At 37.2% G+C, this 26,277-nt stretch overlaps 1 protein-coding gene across 5 annotated transcripts in view; it reads left to right on the top strand.

The window, feature by feature from the left end:
* The window catches only part of LOC100746900 (titin), a 49,404-nt gene that overhangs the window by 16,086 nt on the left and 7,041 nt on the right, over window positions 1-26,277 (top strand). For 4 of the 5 annotated variants that reach the window (XR_001102566.3, XM_024370332.2, XM_012390221.3 and 1 more), the window contains exons 2-4: window positions 11,164-11,381; window positions 23,424-23,820; window positions 24,433-25,935. Coding sequence is in view for 4 of the 5 variants with exons in the window: in XM_024370332.2 (XP_024226100.1) it covers window positions 11,256-11,381; window positions 23,424-23,820; window positions 24,433-25,935 (2,026 nt within the window). In the remaining variant the exon portion in view is untranslated. Of the gene's footprint in view, window positions 1-11,163; window positions 11,382-23,423; window positions 23,821-23,909; window positions 24,001-24,432; window positions 25,936-26,277 lie in introns of those variants that run through there. The other variant, XM_012390222.3, reaches the window with a different exon arrangement.

Here is a 26,277-nt window from a genome sequence, read left to right on the forward strand (position 1 = left end):
GATGATATCTCTACTTTTATATCTCACAGCCTGTAAAACTTATATATCTAAAAAATGATAACGCAATTGTACGTAAGTAGACGCTAATTTATGTGTAGTATGACAGAACATGAGCAAAAAGATGTTTCATTCGTATAAGTATTTACCAACATAAATTCTTTTCGCAACTAGTTGCATGTTTTGTAATCGGGGAAAAAATTCTCGATAAAGCGGTATAAAATGTTACACTATGATTACGGTTAAACTGCAAATGTAACGTCGTCCGATCGCAAACGGTTAGAAATGTTCGTTTAAAGTTTTTATCTAAACGCTATTCCCCTTGACTACTTGTTGCGTTGCTATCCACTGGCTTCTCGGTAATTTGCTAAAAAGTTTTAAAAAAGTTGTAACCTTAAGATATTAATCTATAGAGATAAAAAGGATAAGGATTAATTAAGAGGTCATTCACTTTTCGCTCCACTTTGAATGTAGATTTCAGTTAAATTTAGATTAACAACTTTACCATCTAGTTAATAAACGTTGACTATTCCAGGTCTAACTGTAAACGTAATTCTTTTGTGAATGAACATGTAACAAAGAGTATCGCGTGTATCAGAATGCGCGTAGACACGGTGAACTACGATGAACTACGTTATTTAAAATTTTGCTCTACTGAACAAACGTGTTTTCCGCTATTTGTGCATATCGAATAGAATACGCGTGTATGATCATAAAAGGATGAACTAGTAGCAAAGGCTGTTAACCCTGTCTCCGGAAGAGAGCAGTGCACGAGCGGAGGCCATTGTCTTTACTTTCCGATTGCTAGACATTCGTGTAAGATCTTCACATATCACTGATGAATATATATACGTCAAACGCGTGACTAACATGAAGAACAACTTCCTTTTTAGCGTGGTCTTACGCTGAACTTCATTGATAATATTTTATTCCATTTTTCTTTGTTTAAAGGTAATTAATATGTTCAGAAAATTCTTCTTTTTTCCTTCCATTATTTATTATATACGTAGATATAGATACTTTTTCAAATATCTCGTACATCGCATTAGATTCATGAGATAAAGACAAACATTATTTCAATGTATATTTCAAAATAAATTATTTCAAAGTATAGATTACAAATATCATATATGCATACGAACATAATGTATACCATGAAGCAAATCCACAACAAGTAACATACGGTGTAAAAAAGAATTGCACGTTTAAACGTGCATATTCATTTTTATTGCACGAATATATAATAGACAGGACACATGCAGTCCCTTTTCTTGTAGAAAGGTATGCCACAACGAAGCGTCAAATGAAATTATTTATTAAATAAAGTTATAGAAAAGCAAATATAGTGTGCACGCCAAGTAAGAAACAGACAGTTCTACTTACATATGGTGGCCTCCTTGTTGACCCGAAGTAAACGGAGCATGACTGAGTTTGTTCGATGGTTGTGTAGCTATCTCATGGTGTAAAAGACATCGATATGTGCGTGTACACGTATGTGCAAACTGTGTTTATTTGAGAAAAAGAAAGCACAGAGACAGGGCAGCATTTAAATTTAGAACGTATAAAATATACGTCTTTCTTTTCTGCTATACGATTACATTACATTTACATTTCATCGGATAAATAACTGTATTTTATATAGTACGAGATATTTTACGCAATGAAAAATCAACTTAGAAATATCGAAGATATTACTCTTGATCACATTTTTTTTTCTATTTTTATTACTAACAGAGGAATTGAATTGCAATTCCTACAGAAATGCAACAGTAGTTTACCTTGAACGATGAAACTATATGTTTTTTTATCGAAATGTCTAATTTATGTCCCTTCGTGTACAACTGTAAAAAAACTTAAAGATAGTTGTCAACAGGGAAAAATATCTGGTAATTTCTTTTATGAGAATTATCAATCAATATGCAAATAATCCAAACGAATAATCCAGATAATATCCAGATTAATAAGCACGAAGCATACATACATAGTTGATTAAACAGGATCTCGTTTACACATTTCCCGTTCGGCTATTTGCAAATGTTTACGAATACCGTAAAAGTATCGCTTTACGTTACGTTGTGCTTTGCATTTGCAATGTGCAAATGCCTTAATGGACGTAGCAGCGCCGAGCGATGTTCTTCTTTCTTTCGTTTGAAAGTAACTTTGATGTAATTCTCTCGTACGGTTCTGCTGTTATAATTATAATTTATTTACAGTGCGAAGAATACATTGAAAGAAATAGAACATGTGTTACGTAAAATACACAGGCGATATATGAATATAAAAAAAAATTGTCTCAACATGTAACTAACATATGCATGTGCCAGTCTTCTTTGTCTTAATTACCTATTTTAATTGAAATCCTATTGGAAAAAATGTAGACAAAATTCAATAGCCTAAAATCTCAATCTAACTTGTAGTATCATTTACATAGAATTAAATCACGATATACGTAGGAAATATAAGAAAATGTAATGATACAGTGTGCAAAATTAATCAAGACAGTGGAAACCAGGAATATTTAAAGGAAGATTTAAGGGAAGAGAACACTTAATATTACTGGGAATAATTACGAGAAATAAGAATAAGTATGTGATTTTTATTACAATACGATCCAAAGATCCAAAGATGGTAATGAATTTCAAAAGAATATTAATAATTTCGCAATAATTTTACGGGTTTATCTCATTCTTCCAAACGTGTCCTGGCGTATTTATGGACGTTGATGTATATAAATACGTAAATAATATACGTAGGAAAGGCAAAAATTGCACATTCAGCACAGTGCGAGCGAATGCGCGAATAAATGAGATACCGCTACGAGGAAATTTATAAACGAAACTCATAACTTGCGCTCATGCCACCATGTAATGATATTTTGTAATACAGAAGTGATTCTACCCCCTCGCCAGCGCCTCTTCCTCCTCCAAGCGTTTTACAGCGAACAGTGTGCTGCATTGAAGCATTACGTGGAAATGCATGGTAATTTGTAATCGTGGAGTTTACCCGAGATTAATTTACAATAAATGCCGGCAGGCAATTTCGATCTCCGACCGAATCGAAACGAGCAAGTCACGAGCGTTGACGCGCAGGAGAAATGGAAATCGATCGACCGAGGTTTAATCCGATGTTATCTCATGCGTAAGGAGGAAATCCGGCTTCGGGGACTCATTAATCTATTTCTATTGGACGCGAATGAAAACCTATACCGCGAACATATAAACAGAAATTAACGCTAATTTATCGGAAGACGCCATTCCTCATCGCGATCGTGACATGAACGTTCAGAACCATAACGTCGTTGCAATATGAACGGTGATACAATCTAATTAATATTGTAACATTTTATCGCAACATCGTAACATTGTATCGATTAACTTGTTAATTGCGGAGTTTGCGGATATGCAGGTAAAATCAAGCAATGACGAGTATACGCGTCAACTGCACCGAAATAAAATCTTGGATTGACGTGTATAAACGTCGAACGCAGTTAATTGGTTAACATAAAGTACGTGTGATATTGTATAAGCATATAAATATACAGAATGTCTGGTTTTAATTTGTAAATGCGAATTACTGGTGCTGTGTGAGATATATGTTCAGACAGGAATTGAATGGTTTCGAGGGGGATTTAACTAGGTGTAATTAGATTTTCTGCAAATAGACGCGTAGAGGTCATACGAGGGTGATACGCATTTTCTTAAATAGAATAATATAATTTTTAATTCACCAGACGATCTGCTTTGACATTTTCTATACAAAATTAGTATCTCCATTCGTATCAAAAAACTATTCGTCTAGTAGGTATTTTAACTTTTATTTTGTAGAACTTATCGCATAAAGAAACAAGGGAAAAAAATACAAAATCGTACCTCACGTGTTCCCTTGTATTTTACACGATAGATGTTACGAAATAGAAGTTCAAATATCTGCGATACTAATGGCTTTTCGACACGAATAAGCTAATAACTTTTTATGGAGAATGTCAAGATGGATTATGCATTAAAAATCATATGATTCCATTTAAGGGAATGTATGTCACCTCCGTACGACCTTTACGCGTCTATTTATAGAAAAAGTAATTACGCCAAATTATGATCATTAAATTCTTGTCTGAACGTATCTTTATCCAGCAAGTAGTTAACCAGCAATTCGTATTTAGGAAGTAAAATCGACCACTCTGTACATGATAATTTTTGCAATTTACTCGATCATTTCACAGAAAAATTATATCTTTAGGTTTCCATTAATATTATAAATTCTTGATATTCTTCAGACACGATTTCCTTCGTGATATATGGTTTCATCAAGTCCATCCACATCGATGACTTCCTTGCACATCGTACGAACGCATCTTTCTATTAGCTCGTTCATTTTTATCGCTGTTCGTTAAAATTTACGAAGGACGTTAAATTAACCGGCGATAAAAATAACAAACGAGATATTTAAATTTCTGAAACTTGATTCGTTTCAATAAAAACGATACTTAAGAAATTTCGTCAGATTGCATCATTCGATCCGAGCTACGACAATCGAAAAGTTGAAGAAGTATCTACTCCCTTTCGTCCTCCGAGAATAAATGCGATAGAAATAGAAACTGAAGAAAATTGGACTTGTCGTATATTTGCCACATAGCCTTTGTACGTTATCGAAACGCAACTGGCCGATCGCTGGTATGTATGGAAATGTATTTTAAAGAGAGGACGCGAAGAAAGGCCGCGAGCGGCTGTGAAAGGAATAGAGAGGAAAGGGAAGAAAGGAGAGATCGAACTTGCGTAAAATGTTTGCGCGTATATATCCGCGATGCACGCCCGAAGTGAGGCTACTTTCTTGAAGCGAAGAAAGCCGTCTACCTACATCGTAGGTGGGAGTAGGTTAGGTTACATTATATGCTTGGATGCGAAGAAATTTTACCTTCCTAGTACATATATGCGGGTCAATAAAAACGTCAGAGGGCTTACATAATTTAACCAAACCTTGTGTACGTATTTCTCCGTTGAATAGGGATCATAGATAGACCGACACGCGTAACTACTTGCTCGAGCACTTTAGAGGTTAGGAAACGTTTCGAGATGAAGAAGCGTTTGAATTCAGTCGCATCGATTGTTCGTGCATCTGCGCTATTTCGAAACCGAATTGGATAACGTATATATCGCGTGAATACTTGATACAAATTATATTATCGAAACACTTGTGTTTGCCCTGCGGCGGTATTCTCATTCTTAAGATTCTTTCACTTATTCGCTGCTGATTGATTTTCTACTACCTATGATATATAATACCAATAAATTGTCTACACAATCGTATTACACATATGTGTAAATAGATCTTTAAATAGATAGTGGCTTGCTATAATATTCGGTAGGTAAAACAGTTTATCGAGGTTCTTCGTTTCCTTAGTTACGTCTACAAAAGTATGAAATTACGCGAGTATCTGTAATTTAGTTATTTATTATTAATATCAACGTAAGATTACAGTGCCAGGTACGAGACTCCATTTCCGCTCTTGCAATACGCATTAAAAATGTCCTCTTTCCGTCTGAAGATACTTAATATTCGCGTTTAAGAATCATAAATTGTTTCACATCATCCGACAGAGCATGGATTTCCCACACGTTATTTTAATTTAATTACATCACTTTCTATGGACGAGCGAAGAATACTCTCCTACACACAAATATACCAAATTACGTTTTACATCGAAGGTATCGATTTCAGAACCTGTCTAAAACAAATACTTTTTATTTCTCGTGGCGAGAACTATAGGCATTTAACATTTTTTCTTCTTTCCCATAATATCTCGTGCATGTTATTTCTCTCGGAGCAACTAACGGGCTTAGTGTTCTCTTATTCAACAACGGAAGGTCGTGTGCGAAGCTGCGCTTCTACATTGTACAGTTGTTCGTTTCTTTTTTCATAATCGCTTCGCAGATTGCATTCGTCACTTACACAGCGAAGAATGTCCGTGGCAATGTCCCTTGGTCTATTCAGTTACTGAAAAAAAAGTATCTTGCCTTACGGTATTGCATATACATTAGAGACTCAAGCCAGCGATAACGTAAGAATGTAACGTAGTATTACATGGGATATGTAATCCGAAACGATAAGTATCACGCGAAATACGGAACAGTTGCTGTTCTTCCCACTTGAAATATTTTTTTTTTTTTTATATCCAACAAAATTCTTGTTACGTACAAATGTACAAATGTTTGAACAAATTTCGAGCAATATTTTGAAATTGCCGTAGTCGAACTCGGAAGGAGAATTGCACGTATGTTTAAATTAATTTGATATCAACGTTGAAGGGAATTCGTGCATAAAATCATAGCATTTAGCTGACTTTGGTTGGACGCTGAACGTACGATGTATCCGTGGAATAGTTTGGGGGAAAGGTAGGCGTGCAAAGTGTCGATCGGCTTGGACTCTTTCGAGTTCAATTTATACCATTCACTCGAGAATTGTAGTTGTGAACCCCACACGCGACTCACGCCCAAAGAGAATCAACTTTCATGGAGCGAGGAAAGTCTGTCCACCCAAGTAAGTAAGTATATTATATACTTGCATAAATACTGGAAGCCAGATAGAATGCATATACAGCACCAGGCAGCAATTTTAGATCATCTATAAAATAGAAATGTTCTGGTTTTATGAACGAACAGAAATATATTTGATATTATTCTAATTTTATTATTAATTATTATTTCTTTAAAAACTATTTAACTGGAAAATTAGTAGTAATTTCTACGATAGATTTATGGGATTTGTTTCCCAAAAATACGTTTAATTGTTGCCATAGGACTTAGTAAAAGTAAATGTTTTAAGTTTTTTGCACGGTGCTGTAGATGCAGGAGCAGACGGAAGGCGGCCAGGTTCGCGTAACAACTTCGCCTGTCTTCTACTGGACCCGAGAACGGCTTGAGTTTCACGAAGGAACTCGTTCGTTTCTTTCCTGGCCAAGCCTTTCAGTATCGAGGTAAAAGCGAGAGAAAAACAAAATTATATTTGCACCTCGATCGATTGTGGAGGTAAGAAAGTTGTGGAGGTTATCGGGATGGTTTCTCCGCGTACCTACGGAATCTTGCGTTCCTCCTTTCAGCGAAATAAAGAAGCATACTTACGTATGTTGAAGATGACATTTTCATTTTTTTGTCAACGTGGAATATTAAATAATAAAAAAAGATTGAAGAATATGTTGAGTCATATGCTTGAGAAATATAGTTGATTATTTGCCGTGAAACTGAATTAAATTTGAAGTTAAATTCTTCAGAAAACGAATAATTTAACGTTAACTTTTTGGAATTTTGTTTCTCTGATAATTAAATTTTACTAAACAAGTAACTTTTAATATTTGATCAGTTAGTTCCAATTCCGTTTAATTCCAAGTTTTGTTTGTTAGTGGTATTCTCTAGAATATTCGATATATAGCGAAGCAAAATGTAGTAGAAAACACATCTTTTTACGCAGGCTTGTAAATTCGATCGTCAAGTGCGCACTTAGAACAGCGAGAATCGCCGCACGTGTGAAAGTATCACGAAATACTTTGATTTTAATGTAAAAGATTCTCAATGCCTGTCGGTTTACTTTGATATCTAAAATGTTATGTATTTACTACGAACGAATCGTTCGCGCATTAGATTGCCAGTTGCAAGAAATAAACATGAAACATAATAATTCTTAGTAGTATTACAAGTATGTGCTTGTAAATAATTATTTTATAATAGGTGTTTTAAAAAGAAAAATTATGATTTCTAATAAGTTTAAAAATGAAAAATTCATGTTTTCCTCATTTCTATTTTTTTCCCCGTTTTTGATGGCAATTTGATGGTATACAGACATACATGTGTATATGAAGATATCTTGGAGCACACGTTGAAATTAACGAGTGTGCAGAATTTATTCAATTCACTTCCTCGTTGTTAATCCTGCTAGTACACAAAGGCATTATAATTCCTGACAATCGTGATATACTAAATATTTGTACTTACATGGAATGTTGCGTCAATCGCGTTACCTCATTCACCGTCGAAAAACGATTTATTAAAACAATTAATAATACACATTTGTTCGTTCGTAGATCGATAAGAATTTACGATATCGTACGGAATTTCAAGACTATAGCGATATTTTTATAATATGTACGTAGGAAGTGCCACGGATAAAAGATATCTGTGAAATTAATAAGCGATTTCTCACACGATGCGATGTTAATCCGGCAGTTTCCACCGAGAAAGAAGTTCTTGTAGACGAGAAGTTAATTAAGCATTTTTCGCGCTATCATTAAAAAGAATGAGAGCGATAAAAATGCGATTAGCAGGATGCAAACGCTTTGCGTGGAAACGAAGATAAATGACGTTTACGCTATGCTCTTCGTGCTTCTCGACAATCTTTTCTTACTTTTCTCTTTCCTTTCCTTTTTCAACGAAAAAAAAAGCAGGAATCGCCAGTTTCTGAATCGAGCCGGTTATCTTCTTTGATTGTTTTAACATCTTCAACTGTTTCGGCTAGGTGAGCCGTAAAACAGCCGCTGATTTCTCCAGTTCTTACGAAATCGATACGTCTGTGGCTACGCCTCGCCCACACGCTTTTTCCGACGAGCAAATGTGGCAAAATTGGCCATTAAGACAGAAATTATTTTGCGTTAGTTGCGGTTTGTGCCCGTTCTCCCTCCACGAGCATAGTGGCATTCTTGTGGGAAACATTAGAGTCATTCCATTCCCATTGAGGATTCCACAATGGAATAACACGAGGAATTTATTAAATTAACGTTAGCAAATTGTGAGATTTCAAATTCAACTCGTTCTAAATGATTAAATTTGTTGGAAATTGCTGGAATACGTACCGATATCGAAAGTGTTTTCACTGACAGTGAAAGTGATATGTTAAACAGAAATGCAAAAACGAACTCTTGAATATTCTTTTTCGAGATGGCAATTTATTTTGCAGGAACAAAGAAACTATTAGATATGCAATTTTATTGGTAAGAACCTGTGTGAAAGGAGGAATTGGTTGATATTTTTGTATTTGCGTTGCTGCTTTTCTACTAAGCTGTACCGGAAACGGAAGTAGCTACGAAATTAGCCTGGCATTTACAAAATTCTCTTTAACGTTCGGAATTTATAATTAGTACTGAATTGTTACGCATTACAAGATACAAGAGATAAATAGGAGATAAGACTAAGACATAAATTGAATATACGATATATTCATTTTGTAACTGTAGAAGGCAAAATTTATTAAAGCTAGATACCTTAAGACTCGATATGATCATTTCCATAACGGATAAAAAAGTATTTTTATCTCCTGCTCTTTCATCCGCGACATTTTCACTTTTTTTTGTCCAATTCTTCTTGCCATTCTTTTACATCTATTTTTACGTTTTCTCTGTCTTTGCGTGTCGATAACCGTTTCTCTGGAGAACCGTTATCGGGTCAGTTTACCACCTAACCAGATCATATTCTCTTTGGTTTAATGGATACTTACGAAAATAAAATACCATCGAGGTCCCTGTCTTTTGTTTTCTCGGATACAGTCGTGTGCCGGCAGTCAATTTTCTCTTATTACTTTTCACTTGTTCCTACCTATAACTAACTTGGTCGCAAGATATTGATCTACAATGGGAGATTTATTGTTTAAGAATAGAGATATTGATCTGAAACGAAGAATTTTTACCTTTGAGACCTCATTTTGCGTGTGAAGCAAAAATTACTAGTTTCACTATATTAAATGACGCATAGAGATGGAGAGAAACACAGCAAATCATTAATACTTGATCAATTACAAAGAGCTCTAGATTTTCTGTAACGAAATTTCAATGTTTCCTTTTTCCAAAGATAGATTTTTATTCTTGCAATTATATTTTAACATCTTGCTATCCTTTTAAAACATAAGAACTTGGCGTATATGAAATGAAGGTTAGTAAGATAAATTCATGCGAATAGGTATCGGCAATGAGATCAACGGAATGAAATGCGTGTCACGATGATTCTTAAAAAAAATCAGCCAGCGACATGCCGGTGCATCATAATGAATCTCGCCAGTACGAAGTAACAGTATCGAGAGTATAGTTACACCGCTGACGGTAAGAGAGGTGTGTCAACCTACATTGTAAAAGTTTCAAATTCTTTCCTTTCCTTTCCGGATCTATTATATTAGAAATTCCAAACGCGAATTTTTCTCGTATGGTGAATTCTAATTAATACTTTATTGTCTAACTCTTTCTTTTTTTCTCCTTTTTTTCTATTTTCTTTCTTTCCCTTTGAAGTATCAGAATTCCGATCTACGTTGGAAAAGTTTCTCATTGAGAAAAATATTAAGAAATTTTACCATCGATATACGTATAGGTAACAAATACGAAATAATTATGATAATTAAGTTATTACGTACGTAAGAAGAAATTACGTACGTATACGTACGTTTCTTGGAATTGTAATTTTATACTATGTAATCCTCGATTCATTGCACCAGATTGTCAAGTCGACAACTATATTCGTGGGGGCCTCGCGCACGTAACAGCAAGACCAGTAACTCTGGTAAATTAGCATTTCCTAGACGCTTTCTAGGTCCGCCCGAATGTCTCGTCTGGCGCGACGAAAATTGTGCAATTGCGATCTCCTGGCGAGAGTGAAATTACGCGGTACCATTGTGAAGTGTCGTAATACGATCGAAATGATTGCCTAACAAATCGCCATTTCGATGTGATTTTATACCCGTGGCAACGCGCGAAAAAAGACACGTCTTTCCAGCTTCGCGCTTCATTCGTCGGCGTTGCATTTGGATATTCACGGCGATTTCCTGAGAGAAATCAGCATAACATGGAAATACAGAATTTCGAAGTAAAGTTTTAATGTCCGCGTGAAGTTTTGAGGAATTCGCAGTTGCTTTCTTCTACTTTCGAACCATACAAATTATTAATTAATAATTTCTTTTACACGCGTGTTCGAACATGATTATTCTAATTTGTCTACAATTATTTATCTATTTATTCTTTTATCGTATTGTATTTTATTAAGTTAGGTAGAAGCTCGTTAAACACTTAGAAAATGTTGCGCTGGTGTTTTATAATTTCCATTCGCACCTTAATTTACTTTCACAACGCTTTATCCGCTTTGCCGACATAAAGTTCAGGAATGAAGGAAAACTTGACTAAAGTTGCACGCGTATATGTTCCAGCGGTCACGGTACGAGAATGAACAATTACGTAGATCGCAGAAGGCCGCGGACAGGTGGTTCGAAGAAGCCGAGGACTGGGTCCATTGTAGGAAATGACCATGACGAGCGTGGCTGTCGCCCCGGGTAGCCTCGGCGCACCTCCATCTGTGCTCACCCCGAAAATGTATCATCTACAGCAGGGGTTAAACCCAACATCGGTCTCACCTACTCCCGGAAAGGTAAGCTGTAATATTATTTAGCGCAGTGAAATCCAAATAGAAATTTGCTACAGTCTCTTCTTACGATAAATGAACATTTGAACATTTTTATGTGTATTACCGTGCTTTCGTACATTTCTCAAATTTCCTCCAAATGTATAAACATACCTAATCCATAGATCGCAATCGTGGCTATCTCAATCCTATACTTAACTTGCTTTCTAAAGAGTCAGTGGTACGTCAATTTTAAAAAGACATACCGATTTTCGCGTAGCAATTCAGTTTACTCAAAGCCACTTACGTAAATCACATCGAAAATCAAGTTGTACGTTGAAGAATAGTGTGCACATACGTGTACGTACGTACATAATTGTATGTACATAGTGCGCCTCGAATTTATTAGCTGAGAACGGGACTAAGGCCGTGTTCATTCTGATAAAAACCGTACAGAGAAAGTTCGCACAAGCCGGCTGATAATTACAATTCGTGACCAGCCACTTATGTAACGATATAGGATATATGCAATAGCAGCATGTACATATGCAAGTTTCTACAGCTCGTCTCGCGTGTCATTCAGTTTTTCTTCGTGTTATTTATATACATAGATCCCTCTCGTCGTTGCATCGGAAAAAGCTCATTATGAGACAGTAAATCAACGCAACGATGAATAGCTGATGACATTATTTATAGGATGTTTAATTCATTAGGTAACTTTTTCTACTCGCGTTACTATTGAAACTAACAGAGTGCGTTTGCGTCTGCTTCGGGATAAATTCATATCGAAAGCCTGAAACGCGAAACATCTTGGCAAGGACAAACCAGCTCTTCCAATGATGTAAGAGAACTGGCGTACTTAGTACGCGACTTAATTCGTCCAGCTATTACACAAAGGCTGGTTCTGGTTTTACCTCAAAACCTGACCTCGCCACCGACACCTACAATTATTACATAATACCCGCTGGTTGCGTCTTCTGCGCGCAGTTGAACTCGAGTACGCGTTATCGCACTCAGTCCCTGTGTTCAACGACGAAATATCGAACAAAACAGGACCAGTGCCACGGGACGAAATTCGATCCCGCAATTTCGGAAATTTCATTACGAAAAAAAAGCCAGCGAAAGAAATTAACCGTGAGTTAAGAGTAGAATATCCGCTAGAAATTCTTTCTACGATATACGTAGACGGTTATTAGCTTTGTGCTTCTTTCGCTTTGAAGTTGGTACAATGAATCCGGTATGCGTATTCCTTAAATACATAGGTATATAATGACTTTTCTACACTCTTGTCAAATGTTGCGAGTACAGTGGCAACTGACTTACGTATGTAACATGCAACCGGTTTTGCGTTTGGCCCACATTGCTATGCTACGATAGAACTTTAGAGATATTGCGTCCCAGAAGTACATACTCTTTTCGTATTAAGCACAGATTGCTCGATATGTCTGTGGATCCGGTGCTAAATCCTTGCTGCATTTTCAAAGAAGAAAGTTTCTTCTGGTAGAGAAGTATTACGAATCTTTATATGCATAGATATGATCGTCATGCTTAGATCGCGGATATTTATACACGTTAAATATGACATTTATGCTCATAGAATATGCATAACGTGTTAGCACATTTGACATAAGTTTAACACGTTGACTGTTTAACATTTTATCGCGGTGATAATTGGTGACTCGCGTCAAGTTTTCTCGAATGATCAAAATAAGATAAATTTCATGCATTGAACAATTTTCAACAATACGAACGACTTGGATAGCATTGTCAGGGGAAAATACTTTGCAAAATATTTTCCAAAGATTAACATATCTATATGCCAGAAGGAAATATATCAAATTTCTGATTGTTCGAAGATTCGAAATAAAAAAATAAACGGAACAATTTTCTGATAAATTTCGTTCACGAGAGCTTGCCACGATCTATTTGCCAAACACTTGGCGTTCGTGCCACGATCACAGTATCGTCGTCGATAAACGAAACCGGCCAATGATCGCACCAGCTTACACTCTCACATTCTCTTTCTGAAAGCAGTCGAGCTTTCACAATTACCAATTAAAAACGCACCGATGTACGTAACACGATACGTGATACGAAGTCGTCGAATCTTATCAATTGGCTCGCGTGCACCGATCGTGCGCCGAAGATCGTTATCAACACCCACGTTTCGTGTCAATCGGTGAAAACATCGCGCACGAACTTATGAAAAGACGAGGCCTGAGCATCCGGTTAAGGAAACGTGGAAGAAACGGCAGAACGCAAGGAGATCGACGAGCGAAGAGGCGCTTCGCAAATTGCGGTATCGTCTGTATGCAGGCTACGAGGATTGTGTAACCGTAGCCTCTGGTTGCCATAGAGGCGAGTGGGTATGATGCATCTATGGTGCATCCGCCGTGACCCCGGTGCATGCGCGTGCACCCGTGTCGTTTGCAAGATCCTATCGGGATAGCGCCCATATTCACCTGTCTTCGATTGCGTATAACACCTGTATGGGTGGGTACATTGAGAATACTTCGACGCTCGCTGCTCGTCTGTAAATTGTCAGTCTCTTAAGTGACTCTTATTTTAATATTCCAACTGTACACTGGATTTAATTTTATTATCCATTTGACGTTTTATTTATAGTTAAGTATTTTTTGTTCTTTTTTGTTTTTATGTTAAACAAAAAAAAAATACATATTTATAAAATATGGAAATCGTTGGAAAAATATAGATATAAAAGTTGCATAGATAGGCAAGCTACCGAATACGATAGAAATTTGTTACTGAAAATATGTCAGTGACTTTGCGATACGTTTGCAAAGTAATATGTGTTTCGTCGTGTAACTATACATAGTAGCTTAACGCTCCAGATGAGACGATTCTTCTACTGTTTGTACTGCACCCTGGATTTTTGCTATTTGGTGCGCGAGTTTGAAAGTGAACTGGACGTTTCGTCGTTGTAATTAGAGTTTACGCTTGTTATCGCATTAGCATCTAGGAATTAAGGCTTCTGCCGGACGTTTCGTGCATTTTTGAAGAATTTAATGTCTGCAGTTTACTCGCTATGCTAATTTATGGTATTCGCTGTCTTTTTTTTTTGTATGTGTAAAGTAGAATGATTCGAGGGAGGAATTTTAATTCAATGATAATCGAGCATTGTTTCCACGATTGGTTCGCTTTCAAATTAATTGACGATTTTATCTTCCATTATACTTTTTATTTGAACAAACGAACGTAACATTTTCACAGAAGAATTCCTCAACTTAGATTTTTTAGGACAAAACCATCAGAAACCTTTCGATGTACAAATTATTTCACGCTGTTATAAAAGTAAAACGATATTGCGAAATATCATACTTTTAGATACGAGATCTCCACGAAGAAAAGTTCTCCAACTTACGTCTCGAAAGAAAAGATTTTAAGCTGTAAATATGCGCAACGAAAATATGTTCTCGCGTCGTGTAAGCTTTTCAAATCTTCGAATGATTCCTATTGCAAAAGTCATCCGCGTCGTTATACTTTGTTATTTTTAATCGTTTAAATTTGTGCAGCTTTTTGCTCGGCATTCGCAAGCAGAACGATGGTTTTCACCGATCGACAACGTGTTAAGTAGTGCATACATTTCTCGACGTAAGAATGTACTTTTCCGATCCTGCAGGCTGACTTTGCAATTTCTAGCTTCGCCAACGTCTCGTAAGAATTCGAACGCACAGTTTTCTATCGCTCGTTGCTCGTCATTGATTCCGCATTTGCTATTAGTCTGTTGCGCATCGAGCGTGAACAAATAGCGTAAATCAATCTTCGGTACTTACATCGCTCGGCACTGATGCTCGTACAATTAATCATGTCGATGATTTACAACGGCAACTCTAAAATATCAATTCCAATAATTCAGAACTGTTCAATGCTGAATATCGATCAAACGTTAAGGATTATTTCTTTTACGTTCAAGGTGAACTTTTAGCAAAAACTATCGTTAAAGACTGCTATTATGATCGCATTGAATACGTAGCAATGTAACAAATTTTTAACTCGTCATTAAGACTGGTAGTCTCTTCAGTTTGCAAGCACTGAGATCCACTTAATAGAACTCATTTGCCTTTTAGTAACTTCTCATACCATGATGTGTAGCAATTGTTCGTTAACCTTCTCAAAAATGAAATCATTGAAACCGAAGAATCATCGTTGTTTTTTTACTTTTCTGATAGAAATAACAGGTAGTAAAATTCGTTCATTTTCTATATTTCTCGCCGTAAATTTTTCTCGTGCATCCCTTGTTAAGATAAAAACATTTCAAATGAAAATTATGCTCGACCAGTAGCTGCGAGCGATTCTTCGAAGTTATAAAACGAAATTCTATTTTTAGTCGAAGGATGCGCAGCATTAATACCGAGATCGAATGATTGCACTGTTCCCCTGCACATTGTGAAAAACCAGTCACATTCTAAATATAGTAATATGAACGCAGATCGTTCGATTATCTCTCAGGTAGAAGACGATTTCTCGAACTGCGTTCTGGACAGACCATCTAAAATCTAAGTTGGACGTTACAAAATTTCCTTGCTCGTTCCCCTTCGTTCTAGTCTTGTGGCACGCGTGCAAACGAGATATGGCCTTCGGAAAGAGATTTAAGAAAAAAAAAAAAAAAAGAGAAGAAGGGAACTGCGCTTTTGAAATCACGACTAGTTGCAATCCATTTCGAGAGCAATACACGAGGGAGAGAAAAGGAAACGAATCGATACGGGAAGAGTGCGCCGGTTCTTGCGAAAAGGGAAAGAGAAAGATACGACGAGCGGTAAAAAGAGAGAGGAGGAGGAGGAGGAGACGTCACGCGAATAGAAAATGCCCATCTCTTGAGGTCATCTTGATCTCTCGAGCCTTGGCCATCGGGGGAAAGTGGACTTCTGCCTTTTATGTCATACGTGGTCGACTTTTGATTCTCACCTTCCCTTTGACATTTCAATAGATTCGATTCTTCGATTCGCCATTTAAACCAAGCAAACGATCATGCGTTAGGTTGGCTAGAAAATTCTATCATATTTTTCTGCTTTTCCTCGTCGTTATCTCTTTGAAAGGAACAAGTCGATCGTTATTTATTTTCTGCTTAATTTCTCAGTCTTGTTAATGAAATATCGTTTCGGTATTTCTACAACTTTTCGTTCTTAGTATCGAACTTATTTCCATGTGGTTAAAAGATTTTCTATAAATCTAAATAAATTACCAGTGTACGAAAAAAATGTTGCGAATCTGTCTTCGTCGTAAATGTCTCTATCCGGCAGTCGTTTAAAACGCGCTTCGCTGAATTTTATCACGGAACATGTTTAGCGATCCAATCAACAGCAACGTATTTTTCCAGAAAAATTTTTATGAATCATTTAGAGTTTGATGGTTTTCAATTTGACGTGGAGGTAAAGTTGTATGCGGAGGTCGAGGACCTCCGACTAATTTGAAAGCTTCGTGACTTTACGGTGCAATTAACGTTATTTGCCTGCAGAAAGTTTCTATTCCGGTAATATCAACCTTATCTCGCTAATTGTGTAAAAAGCATTAAGCATAATCTTGGTCGTAGCTGTGGTAATAGTTTTCATTCGTCGTTTGCCGCGGAAATTACGAAGGTTGGATCACCGAGGAAACAGTAAATGAGAGTAGTTGCGACGTTCAACGATCAAATAAATTACTTACTCTTTCTTTTATTACTTTTAAAATGCCTTTTCTCTTTTCAATCAGCGCGAAATATCGATAGAAAGAAGAGGGGTAAGAAGCAATTATTAGCAACAAAGTAGACTCGACGTAGAGTCTGTTAGGAGAATTTCAAAACTGTCTACCGAGTGGCTTAAACGCAACTTTATTTGTAATTCATGCTGCACTTTTACTCGTTTTACGTTTCGTTAGTCTCGCTTTCGAAATTTCTAAGTAAAAAAATCGCGATTACAGTTGAATTATTTAACCGTTGAATTAAATCATAATATATATATATTTTTTTTTATGTATTATTTTAAAGTCGTCTAAATGGTAACTGGGATGTGACATTAATTGTAATTTAATTACGATTTTGCATGTATTCCACTTAATTAATCTCGATTTCACTAAAATTGGGAAGAAAGTTGCGGTCACTTTTTATTTTTCCCTTACATTTTGTGAAAGATTTTTGGTAATTAAAAAAGAACACATTTTGGATTATCTATAATCAAAAATAATCTTGCTAATGACTTTATTTGTTATTCATATTGTATTTTACGTGTCTGAAATTTCAGTAATTTAAATGTCGAGGACTGGACAATGTTTTAATTAGAAAACATTTTATACGTTTTGAGTTTCCATAATTTCAATACCAAAATTGATAACTAGAAAATGGTAACGATCGTCGAGTTATCCAATTTTTCAGTTTTCTAGAATTCACAAAATAATATATATCGATAATCGGCAAGATTTGGAGTAATTAAGTTTATCTTAATCGTTTAGTTAATTACGTTTATCTGTAATTCAATTAATCCAATTTAAAAAACTTCTAATCAATACGTCACATTTTTTGCGATAAATCTTTTCGTTCCTGGCTTCGTGATTTAAGAAATGTCTAGCATTAACGAGAGGAACCTGCATTTGTCTCCAACTAGATTTTCAAAACATTGTTCGATAATTTCAACGTAATTTTGTTAGCAATTCCTCTTATTTTTTATACGCAGTTTTATCGTAACATAGGTATAATATTATCAAAATTTTCATACGGGGAATACAAATCCTTGTACACAGCTACGTAACAATAACGCGATGTCATATCCTATGACCAGATCGTCCATCAGATAATCAAAATCCGATTAATTATTTGACTAAACATCTTCTGCTATCTACGAATAGAAATTACATCGAAACGCTCATTATTCATCCTTTTGCTCCTCGAGTTTGCAAAGAAGCTGTAACTATCGCCTTACAGATTGTCGAACGAACGTATCGTGCGAACGATCAGCAACAGCGATATAATGGCCAATTCACGCTCGTTAACTCCATCTTTATCCGAAGGAATTTCACCGATCGGAAAAAGTCGATGAAAATGTCACTAGACGCTGAACCTGGAGCGCTCGTTTGAAATTTTGTCGGCCACACCCGTTCTCCCATTGCACCTGTGAGATATCACCTCGTTTTCTATGATCGTTGAAACACCGTTCGCGCTATGTGCACACTTATGGTGGCCCTGCACGTACGTATAGCGTTCTTGTTGTTTTCCGAGCGAGCCGCCGATCGAACGTACGGACCGCTCCTCTTACGTGAGCCTGTGGAACAAGACTTTTACGAAAGTCTCGAGCATCGACGCGAGAAAGTAAAGCGTATCGAGTTTGCCTTCGGGCGAGCTATCTGCCCCATTTTCCGACCTCGTGTGCCATGTCGTACAATGTCCGTATCACCGGCAGTATCCGCCTGTGAAATGCAAATAACCTCCTTTTCCATGGCGCGCGTCCCTTTTCCCGAGACGGCCGAACGCAGCGTAATGGAGAGGAAGTTGCCGATTTCCTACGTTATTCTTCGATAGATCTGGGAATCAGCCCTCCTCGATTCACGAAGCACCAAGGAAGCAATTTACTATGATCGTTCATTACCATTATTTAACGTTTCTCATGTTCGCCAATGGTTCCAGTGTAATGCCGCGAATACGGGAACAGCGAAAACGGCTAGGAAACCGCAAGACCTTCCCTTTGGAATTAGGTGATGCGTAGGATTTGAGTATTGAGTACGTGTAATAAATCGTACATTTTACCTGGAAGTTGGCTGCAATGTACGATCTTGGATTATTTTATCGATGATACGTAATAATGTCACAGATACAGGGTCCATTTGTAAAATCTAACTGGTACGAAACAAAGGAAAATTATATGAAGGTTTGAAGGAAAAAGGAACGAGAGGTGCCAGAAACACATGGCCTCTGCTTTGTATATAGTTCACGCGCAAAGATCTGTACGAAAGATGGATTAACATGTAACAGGGACAATTATCGATAGCGTCAATTAAGCTCTCGTTTCGCAAGTAACTTCTGTACTAATTATCTTCGTACGGATATGTTAGTACAAGATGAATCTCCGATCTGTTATTCGGAGCTAATTCGCTTTGAAATATTTGACTTTTTGTTTTTCTTTCGCAGAATTCCATAACCATATATCCTTCATCTGTAATAATTATATGCAATGCTAGATATATGAAGCAGATTTCTATGCTAATGTAATGACACAGATACTATAAAACTAATATGTAAGATTAATTTTGTTTCGACTTACATGGCTTCAATAGGAGATACACGTATATAGTCGACTAAAGGTGTTTTACTTCGTTGGCGAGGAAATGTTTTACAGCTTCGTACGAGGCTGTCCGAACGACAGCTGTGAGCACCTACATTGACAACCTAAGACAAATTACACCAGCTGGTTATTAAGGAGTCTTGAAGTTGTCACAATTTTCCTCTTCCAAGAACATAAAAGTCCCCTTCCTGTTACTCTAATTAATGTAATAAGATTTAGAAAAGCGTAATATGTAACATGCAGCCCCTATAAAACGTAACTGCAAATGAGAATTGTTAATTGAACTATTAACTCTTACGAGTTCTACGAATCTATATAAGAATATAATAATATACGCTAACTGAAGAGAATTAAGTACGAATAAATACATACTATACAACGTTTCAGAAAGTTTCTATATAAAATTCATAGGAAGTAAATATATTTAGAAAGGAATCAATCAATGATAGAAATTAATACATAAGATAATAATATAGCATAATATAACATATTTTACTATGTCCACAACTATAATTTGTCTATTATTTGTTAATCATTTTGTTCGTTCTAATCGCAAGACAAGAAAATCGAAATGGTACCTTCTTGTCCCATTAAAGACCAGTTTAAATTACTACAAAACCTACTAATAAACTTCCGGCCAATAAAAGAGAATATTATTCATGAATGTTAAGTGACACTATATATAAGTCCGTACAAATAACAGTAATATATGTCCAAGTCTGATTTATCTTATTTTAACGGACCAAATGCTTAAAACGTAACATAAGAAATAAATATGAAAATATCACAATTTCCTCCGACTGTTTTTACCTGTGATAGGTATACTTCGATTTCACGTGCTGACGTAAATTCAGCATCTGACCAAAAAAGATAGCTAATACGAAAGAAAGCGGTGCAGATAATACCAAAACGTTTTGACCATTATTTCATTCCGATTTTCAATCGACAAACTTCAAAATTAAATATACACTCACTTGTCAATTTATCCATTCATTTTCTGTGACTGTCAATGGAAAGCAGGATGCGCGCGTAATTTCACATATTTTCTTGAAAGATCGTAGATCGTGTCTAACCTTCGAGCACGCACGACGTGCACGCAAATCCCACCTTAGTATTTTTTCCCTTCCTAGAAACAATGGTCGAGAGACCATTGCTTCGTGAGTTTCCTGGTTTGAACCAAGCTTTCGCTTTCCAAGTAACTCTCCTGTTAATTACGCCTTGTGTGATGTCGCACGTATGCTTAAGACGTATGCTTCATTCCGAAGTCGTTCTTTTCGAAATAATGCCCGCAGCTATTATCACTCTGCAAATTGAAAAATAGAACGAAGCGAATAGGAGAATTAGCATTGACGTGGAGTCCGAATCCGATCGAAAGCGTATTTTCGTCCCCCACGGATGAAATTTTTCCATCGAGTAGAACCTGTTAGCGAATGCATACCATTTCACGATAGATTTCCTGTTACTTTTAAAAGGTGCTCTTTCAAAGAAGCAAGTATCAAAGTAGTAGCACAGCATGAAAACCAGAAAAACCAGGCGAAGACCAGTCCAAATATTTTTCAGTTTCTTTCGTCGATTTCTTTATAGTTTCCTATAAATAAAATTTTTTACGAACCTGCATACGGTCGATATTTTTCTTTTCTATAGAAGAAAAGATGTTTAATTTGTTGGTCGCCTTTGTCCACCCGCGACATTTCTCCGCTTTTTTTCTCTTTTTCTGTCTCTCTCTTTTTGTTTCGAAACTCACAGTACCAGCCTAAAACGAGCTGTGACCTCCACCAGCATACCATGTCTGAGCTCATGGTCGATGATTCACTACAAAAAATCATTTCTATATTTTTCGTATATTTTTAAAAATGTCACAGCTATGTAGAGGATGGTTGTTTGGTGTGGTTTAAATGACAAGAGTACGAGATATTGAAACCGTCAAATATATTTTAAAATAATAAATAAATAAATACAGATAATGTTCGCTAACACGCCCCTACTAACGGATTCGCCAAGGACAGTGTATAATCCGCTAATAAGATCGATCGAGACTAACTGATAAAACCGATATTGATTCAAATCAAATTCGTCTTCGTTTGACGGTTGCTCGTAGCAGCGACATTGTTTTGCTCGGAGTTTATTTATTATTACATTATGTATATCCTAACGATGTTGATACTCCGACGCAAAACAACAACACGATTTGAATTGTACTCTATCTCATGTGCCGTTACAGCTATATTTTTAAAAATCTTCGTGCCTTTGGTACAAACGAAACGCGATTCTATACTATTGTATAGTTTACTTATTAAATGAAAGGTAGTCACTTTTCACTTTCAATCGATGCTCTCCTTTTTGACAACAGGATCGAAAGTTTCCGAGAGCCTTGTATAGATATAAAATTGAAAGTTAATATTTGGAGTTGCAGTGTAACGCAAGCCATTAAAAATTCCGTTTACTAAGTCCGGATATCCTGTTGAAAACGAAAGCTTTCACGTACATATCTTCCCTTTCGAATGATAATAATAAGAACAGCAATTATTCGCAATAATCACATGCATCGAATATTAACGACACCGCCAAATAAGACGATGCGTACTAGAAAATTCATTTCCATGCAGATGAATGAAAAATGACCTAACAGCTAGAAAATGCGCGTATTTAAAAACGTACAGATCTATTTGCCGAACATGTTTGCGAAATTATTCTGATAAAATTTTTAATTGCAATTATAATAATGTATCCTGTCATTATCTATAATGCCATTTAATTATTAATTATTAAAGGCCATTTAATTACTAAAGGCACGGTGATAAAAATATTTTAATAGAACATTTAAAGTAATTCGTACGTACATTTCCAATGCATTTTCTTTTAAAAAAATATTTACACAAAAAGTATTTGCTACTTCTTTGAACCAGAGAAACGGGTATACGCTGTCGCAACTGTATTGCTTAATCCACATATGTATATGTTAATATCTAAGCAAACTATATTTTTTTTTGTATCCCGAGACGTCCATTCGAATACTATACATATGGTACGTCGTTTGTGAACGCTGATATTGCAGTAACATTATGCTGATTACTAACACATTGTCACCTGTGATGTAATAACGCATCTAATATTACACTCACAGTCGAAGCTTTGCTGCTTTGCCCTGAAGGAAAAGTCGATGGATAGATACAAATTGACTGGCGATCGAAGAATTAAGTCCGTTAAAAGTTAATTTATGGACAAGTAGTTTAACATTCTATCACGGTGCAAATATAGGACGTTTAAATCTATCGAGTGCCAAAATGCAGAAATTTGAAAAAAAAAATTAAATTATACGATAAAAACTGTCATATAGACATAAGAAATGCGTATCTATCTTATAAAATAAGTACCTATATGTAACAAATGGATATTGATGTTAAATAATTACATAGCTTTAATAATTTTAACAAAATTCTCAGATAATCACCGTTACTTTAATATCACGGAATTCCATAGAAAATGCAAGTTACATTATACTTTAAGGCGCATCAATCACTTTTACCGCAACTACGGAAGAGAAAACAATAATCGCTCCAAGAATTTATTACAGCTTTAGACGCTAGTAATGTTAGACATCGATACTACGAACAATTTCCCTTTACGCATTTCTCTTATTAAACATATATTTCTTTCTATATTTCATACAAAATTTTCCCAAGCCTGCTCCCACTTACAATCGTATTTTCACTCAAATTCAAACGCAAGAAAATTCGTACAGTTAAAAAGCCTCTAAATGCTAACTTCCAACTAACGATCTACGACTATCAATTCGTTTCAGAATTACGACACGCTGAGCAAAGGGAAGAAATCGTGGAGTGTGAGACTGGGTCTGTCGCGACAGAATCAAAGCACCGATGATCCTGGCAAAGTGTGGGGAACGATAAGCGGCGGCAGCGGAATATCGCGTCAAATGATCTACGGGGATCCATGGCTCTATGGTACGGTTCGGTCTTCGAGACCTGGACACGAGCCACGAGGCTTCATGACACCACCGCCTCCGCCGCCACCGGGAGCACCAGTATTGGTAGTATGTTCCTGTCCGGAATTTCTCAGTGGAACCACCCGGAAATTCGGCAATTGCCGCAAGTGCGGTGGTCACCGATTGGCTGGTGTACCTTTAGGAGGAACATGTCGGCTACCACCGGTTTCCTCGAGGTCGAGGCCCAGCCTCGCCGGTAAGTCTCTCTATCGACGAAGAATTTAGCGGTTACAGTATCGATTACCGATTGTTCTTTATCTTTCGTGTTTTGCTCATGCCACGAAGGAAACGTGAGCAGCTAAAGGGAGAGATACGTTTTGTAATTAACGCGTACCTACACGCGCCGCTTAGATCGGTTAACGTTTGCTAATGCGTGGTAAGTGGCTGCATTAGTGAGTTGCTAAGTTTGTTAATGAAATTTCTCGCGTGACATACTTGAGCGAAGATCCGAACGATTCAAAGTGTACCTTTACTTCGTGCAACGACACGAAGTTACACAATTTAGTTAAATTTGTATATTTATCTGTAGGTATTTTTTTCATTTTTTTTTTATAGATATATTTAATTATAATAGAGATTTAGTAATGTTCCTTCTTTCTGTCATTCTCCCATTATTATATCGTGTAAAAAAAAAAGAGGAAGAAAAGCAAAATATCTCACACGACTACGTTTAAAACTATTCATTTACTACATTCAAAGAATTTCCATCGCGATTAAATATCACACGTTAAAATTCCACAAATTACAAACGCAAGACCGTTCCGATATCTCACGTTTATCGTTAGTGAACGCAATTGAAAATCGGCAGGAGTGCTGAGGTCATCGATAGACGATCCGTACGACCTGATGCGTCGGAATCGACTAGTGGAGCCGAGGACGCGGGCACGCAGTATTTCGCCGCACCGACCGTTGTCTCAACGCGATTCTCGGAGCCAAAGTATGGCGCGGAACACGAAAGAGCGAAAGGGCTCGATCGAAGGTACTTCCTCGAAATCCGAATGGTTCGACAAAGAGGCGAGCGCGAGCTACGAGGACACAGGACGCAAGCAACGTGCGAACTTCATTGGCGTGTCCACGGACGAATGGCTCGAGGAATCGCCACTGCTGGCGGATTCGCGAAATCAATCGATCTCGACGACCGCTGTCAGGCTGCTTCGAATTCCGAAAAAGGTGAAAAGCGCGAAGAACGATTGGTCGGATTGCTCTGTGGTGAAAACACCGGAAACCAGTCAGACGAAAAGCAACCATCAAGATGACTGGAAAGAGAGGCCGTCGAGCGCCTGTGATTCAAGAAAGAGCATCCTCGTGTGCGACGTAAATCCCTATTTGTTGTTGAAGAAACAAAAGGACGAGGACGATCTGAGCGACGACCTGTCGGACAACGCCCTCGAGCAGGATGACGCGAGGCCGCTTTCCAGCCTGTTCGATCCCTCGAAAGTGAAATCGATCGAGAGGATACCGAACAGAAGCGCGGTCGCCGCGATCGGTGGCCAGAGAATAAGGGTGTTCAACGAGCCACGAGAAATCTCAGACGACGAGGAAGTTGCACCGGTCACGAGGATTCCCATACCAAAGGTTTCACCGAAGCGACCACCGAGAAGGTTGAAGGAAGCCAAACAAACGCTGAAGAGTATTCTGAAGCGGGGGAAGGTGCTCGAGACACGTAGGAAGAACGTGCTGTTCAACGTCGACAATGTTATATTCGCGCCCGAAAAACCGTCCGAAGTAACGCGACTATCCTGGAGCAGAATCGGCAGGATCGCGAGCTGCGGCTCACCCAGGGAGCAACCGAATAATGACGAGTCGGAGGAGGGTGAGGAAGAGGAAGAGGAAGAGGAAGAAGAAGAAGAAGAGGAGGAGCCAGTAACTGTATCATCGCACGAGCAGAGAGAAAAGTATAATTTCATCACCATTCCGAATATCAAGGATCCAAAGGTGGATAGAGTTCGACCGAAGGAACCTAGAATCTCGCAGCATGTGTGCCAAAATCCTATTAACCCTGTTGAAGGAATTAAGGTAGATAAGTTCGTATCCTCTTGCGATGCGGAACGTGTTGCCTCGAAGAAAAAAGAGAACGTCGAGGTACAACGGCGGAGCGAAGATATCGTTCCACGAAACTTCACTGATCAAACTGTTCACTCGTCGAGACGCGAGAACGCGAAGGAAGAGAACGAAGAAAGGAAAAGGATAGAGGAGACGAACGAGATCAGAATGAAGAAAGACACCGAATCGCAGATCAAGATCGAGGAATGCAAGGATCGTATTCCAAGCATCGCCGTAGACGAAAAGGACCTGATATTGAAGTCTGAGGGTAAGAATTTCGATTATTCTTTGTATTATGTTCATTGAATGTACCTTTTTCATTAGATCTTGCGAAAAATTCTGCCGTTTTTCCTAGTTATTTTTATCACGGTTTTGTGCATAAGAAAAATAAATTAGATGAAAAATATGGACCATAACGACGATCATTACACCGTGAAAAAGATAAATATACCGCTTAAAGAAAACAATTAACATATCGTAACACAAGCCTGGAAAGAAGAAAAAAGATGAAATTTTCCTATAGATGTAATATTTAATCTTAACTAAATGGTCATACGTAATAAACGTACGGTTTAGATCGAATCGATGTCAGGCTAGAATCAAGGTTGCC

Source organism: Bombus impatiens, unplaced genomic scaffold, assembly GCF_000188095.3.
Source record: "Bombus impatiens unplaced genomic scaffold, BIMP_2.2 scf_0739, whole genome shotgun sequence".
Lineage (NCBI taxonomy): Eukaryota > Metazoa > Arthropoda > Insecta > Hymenoptera > Apidae > Bombus > Bombus impatiens.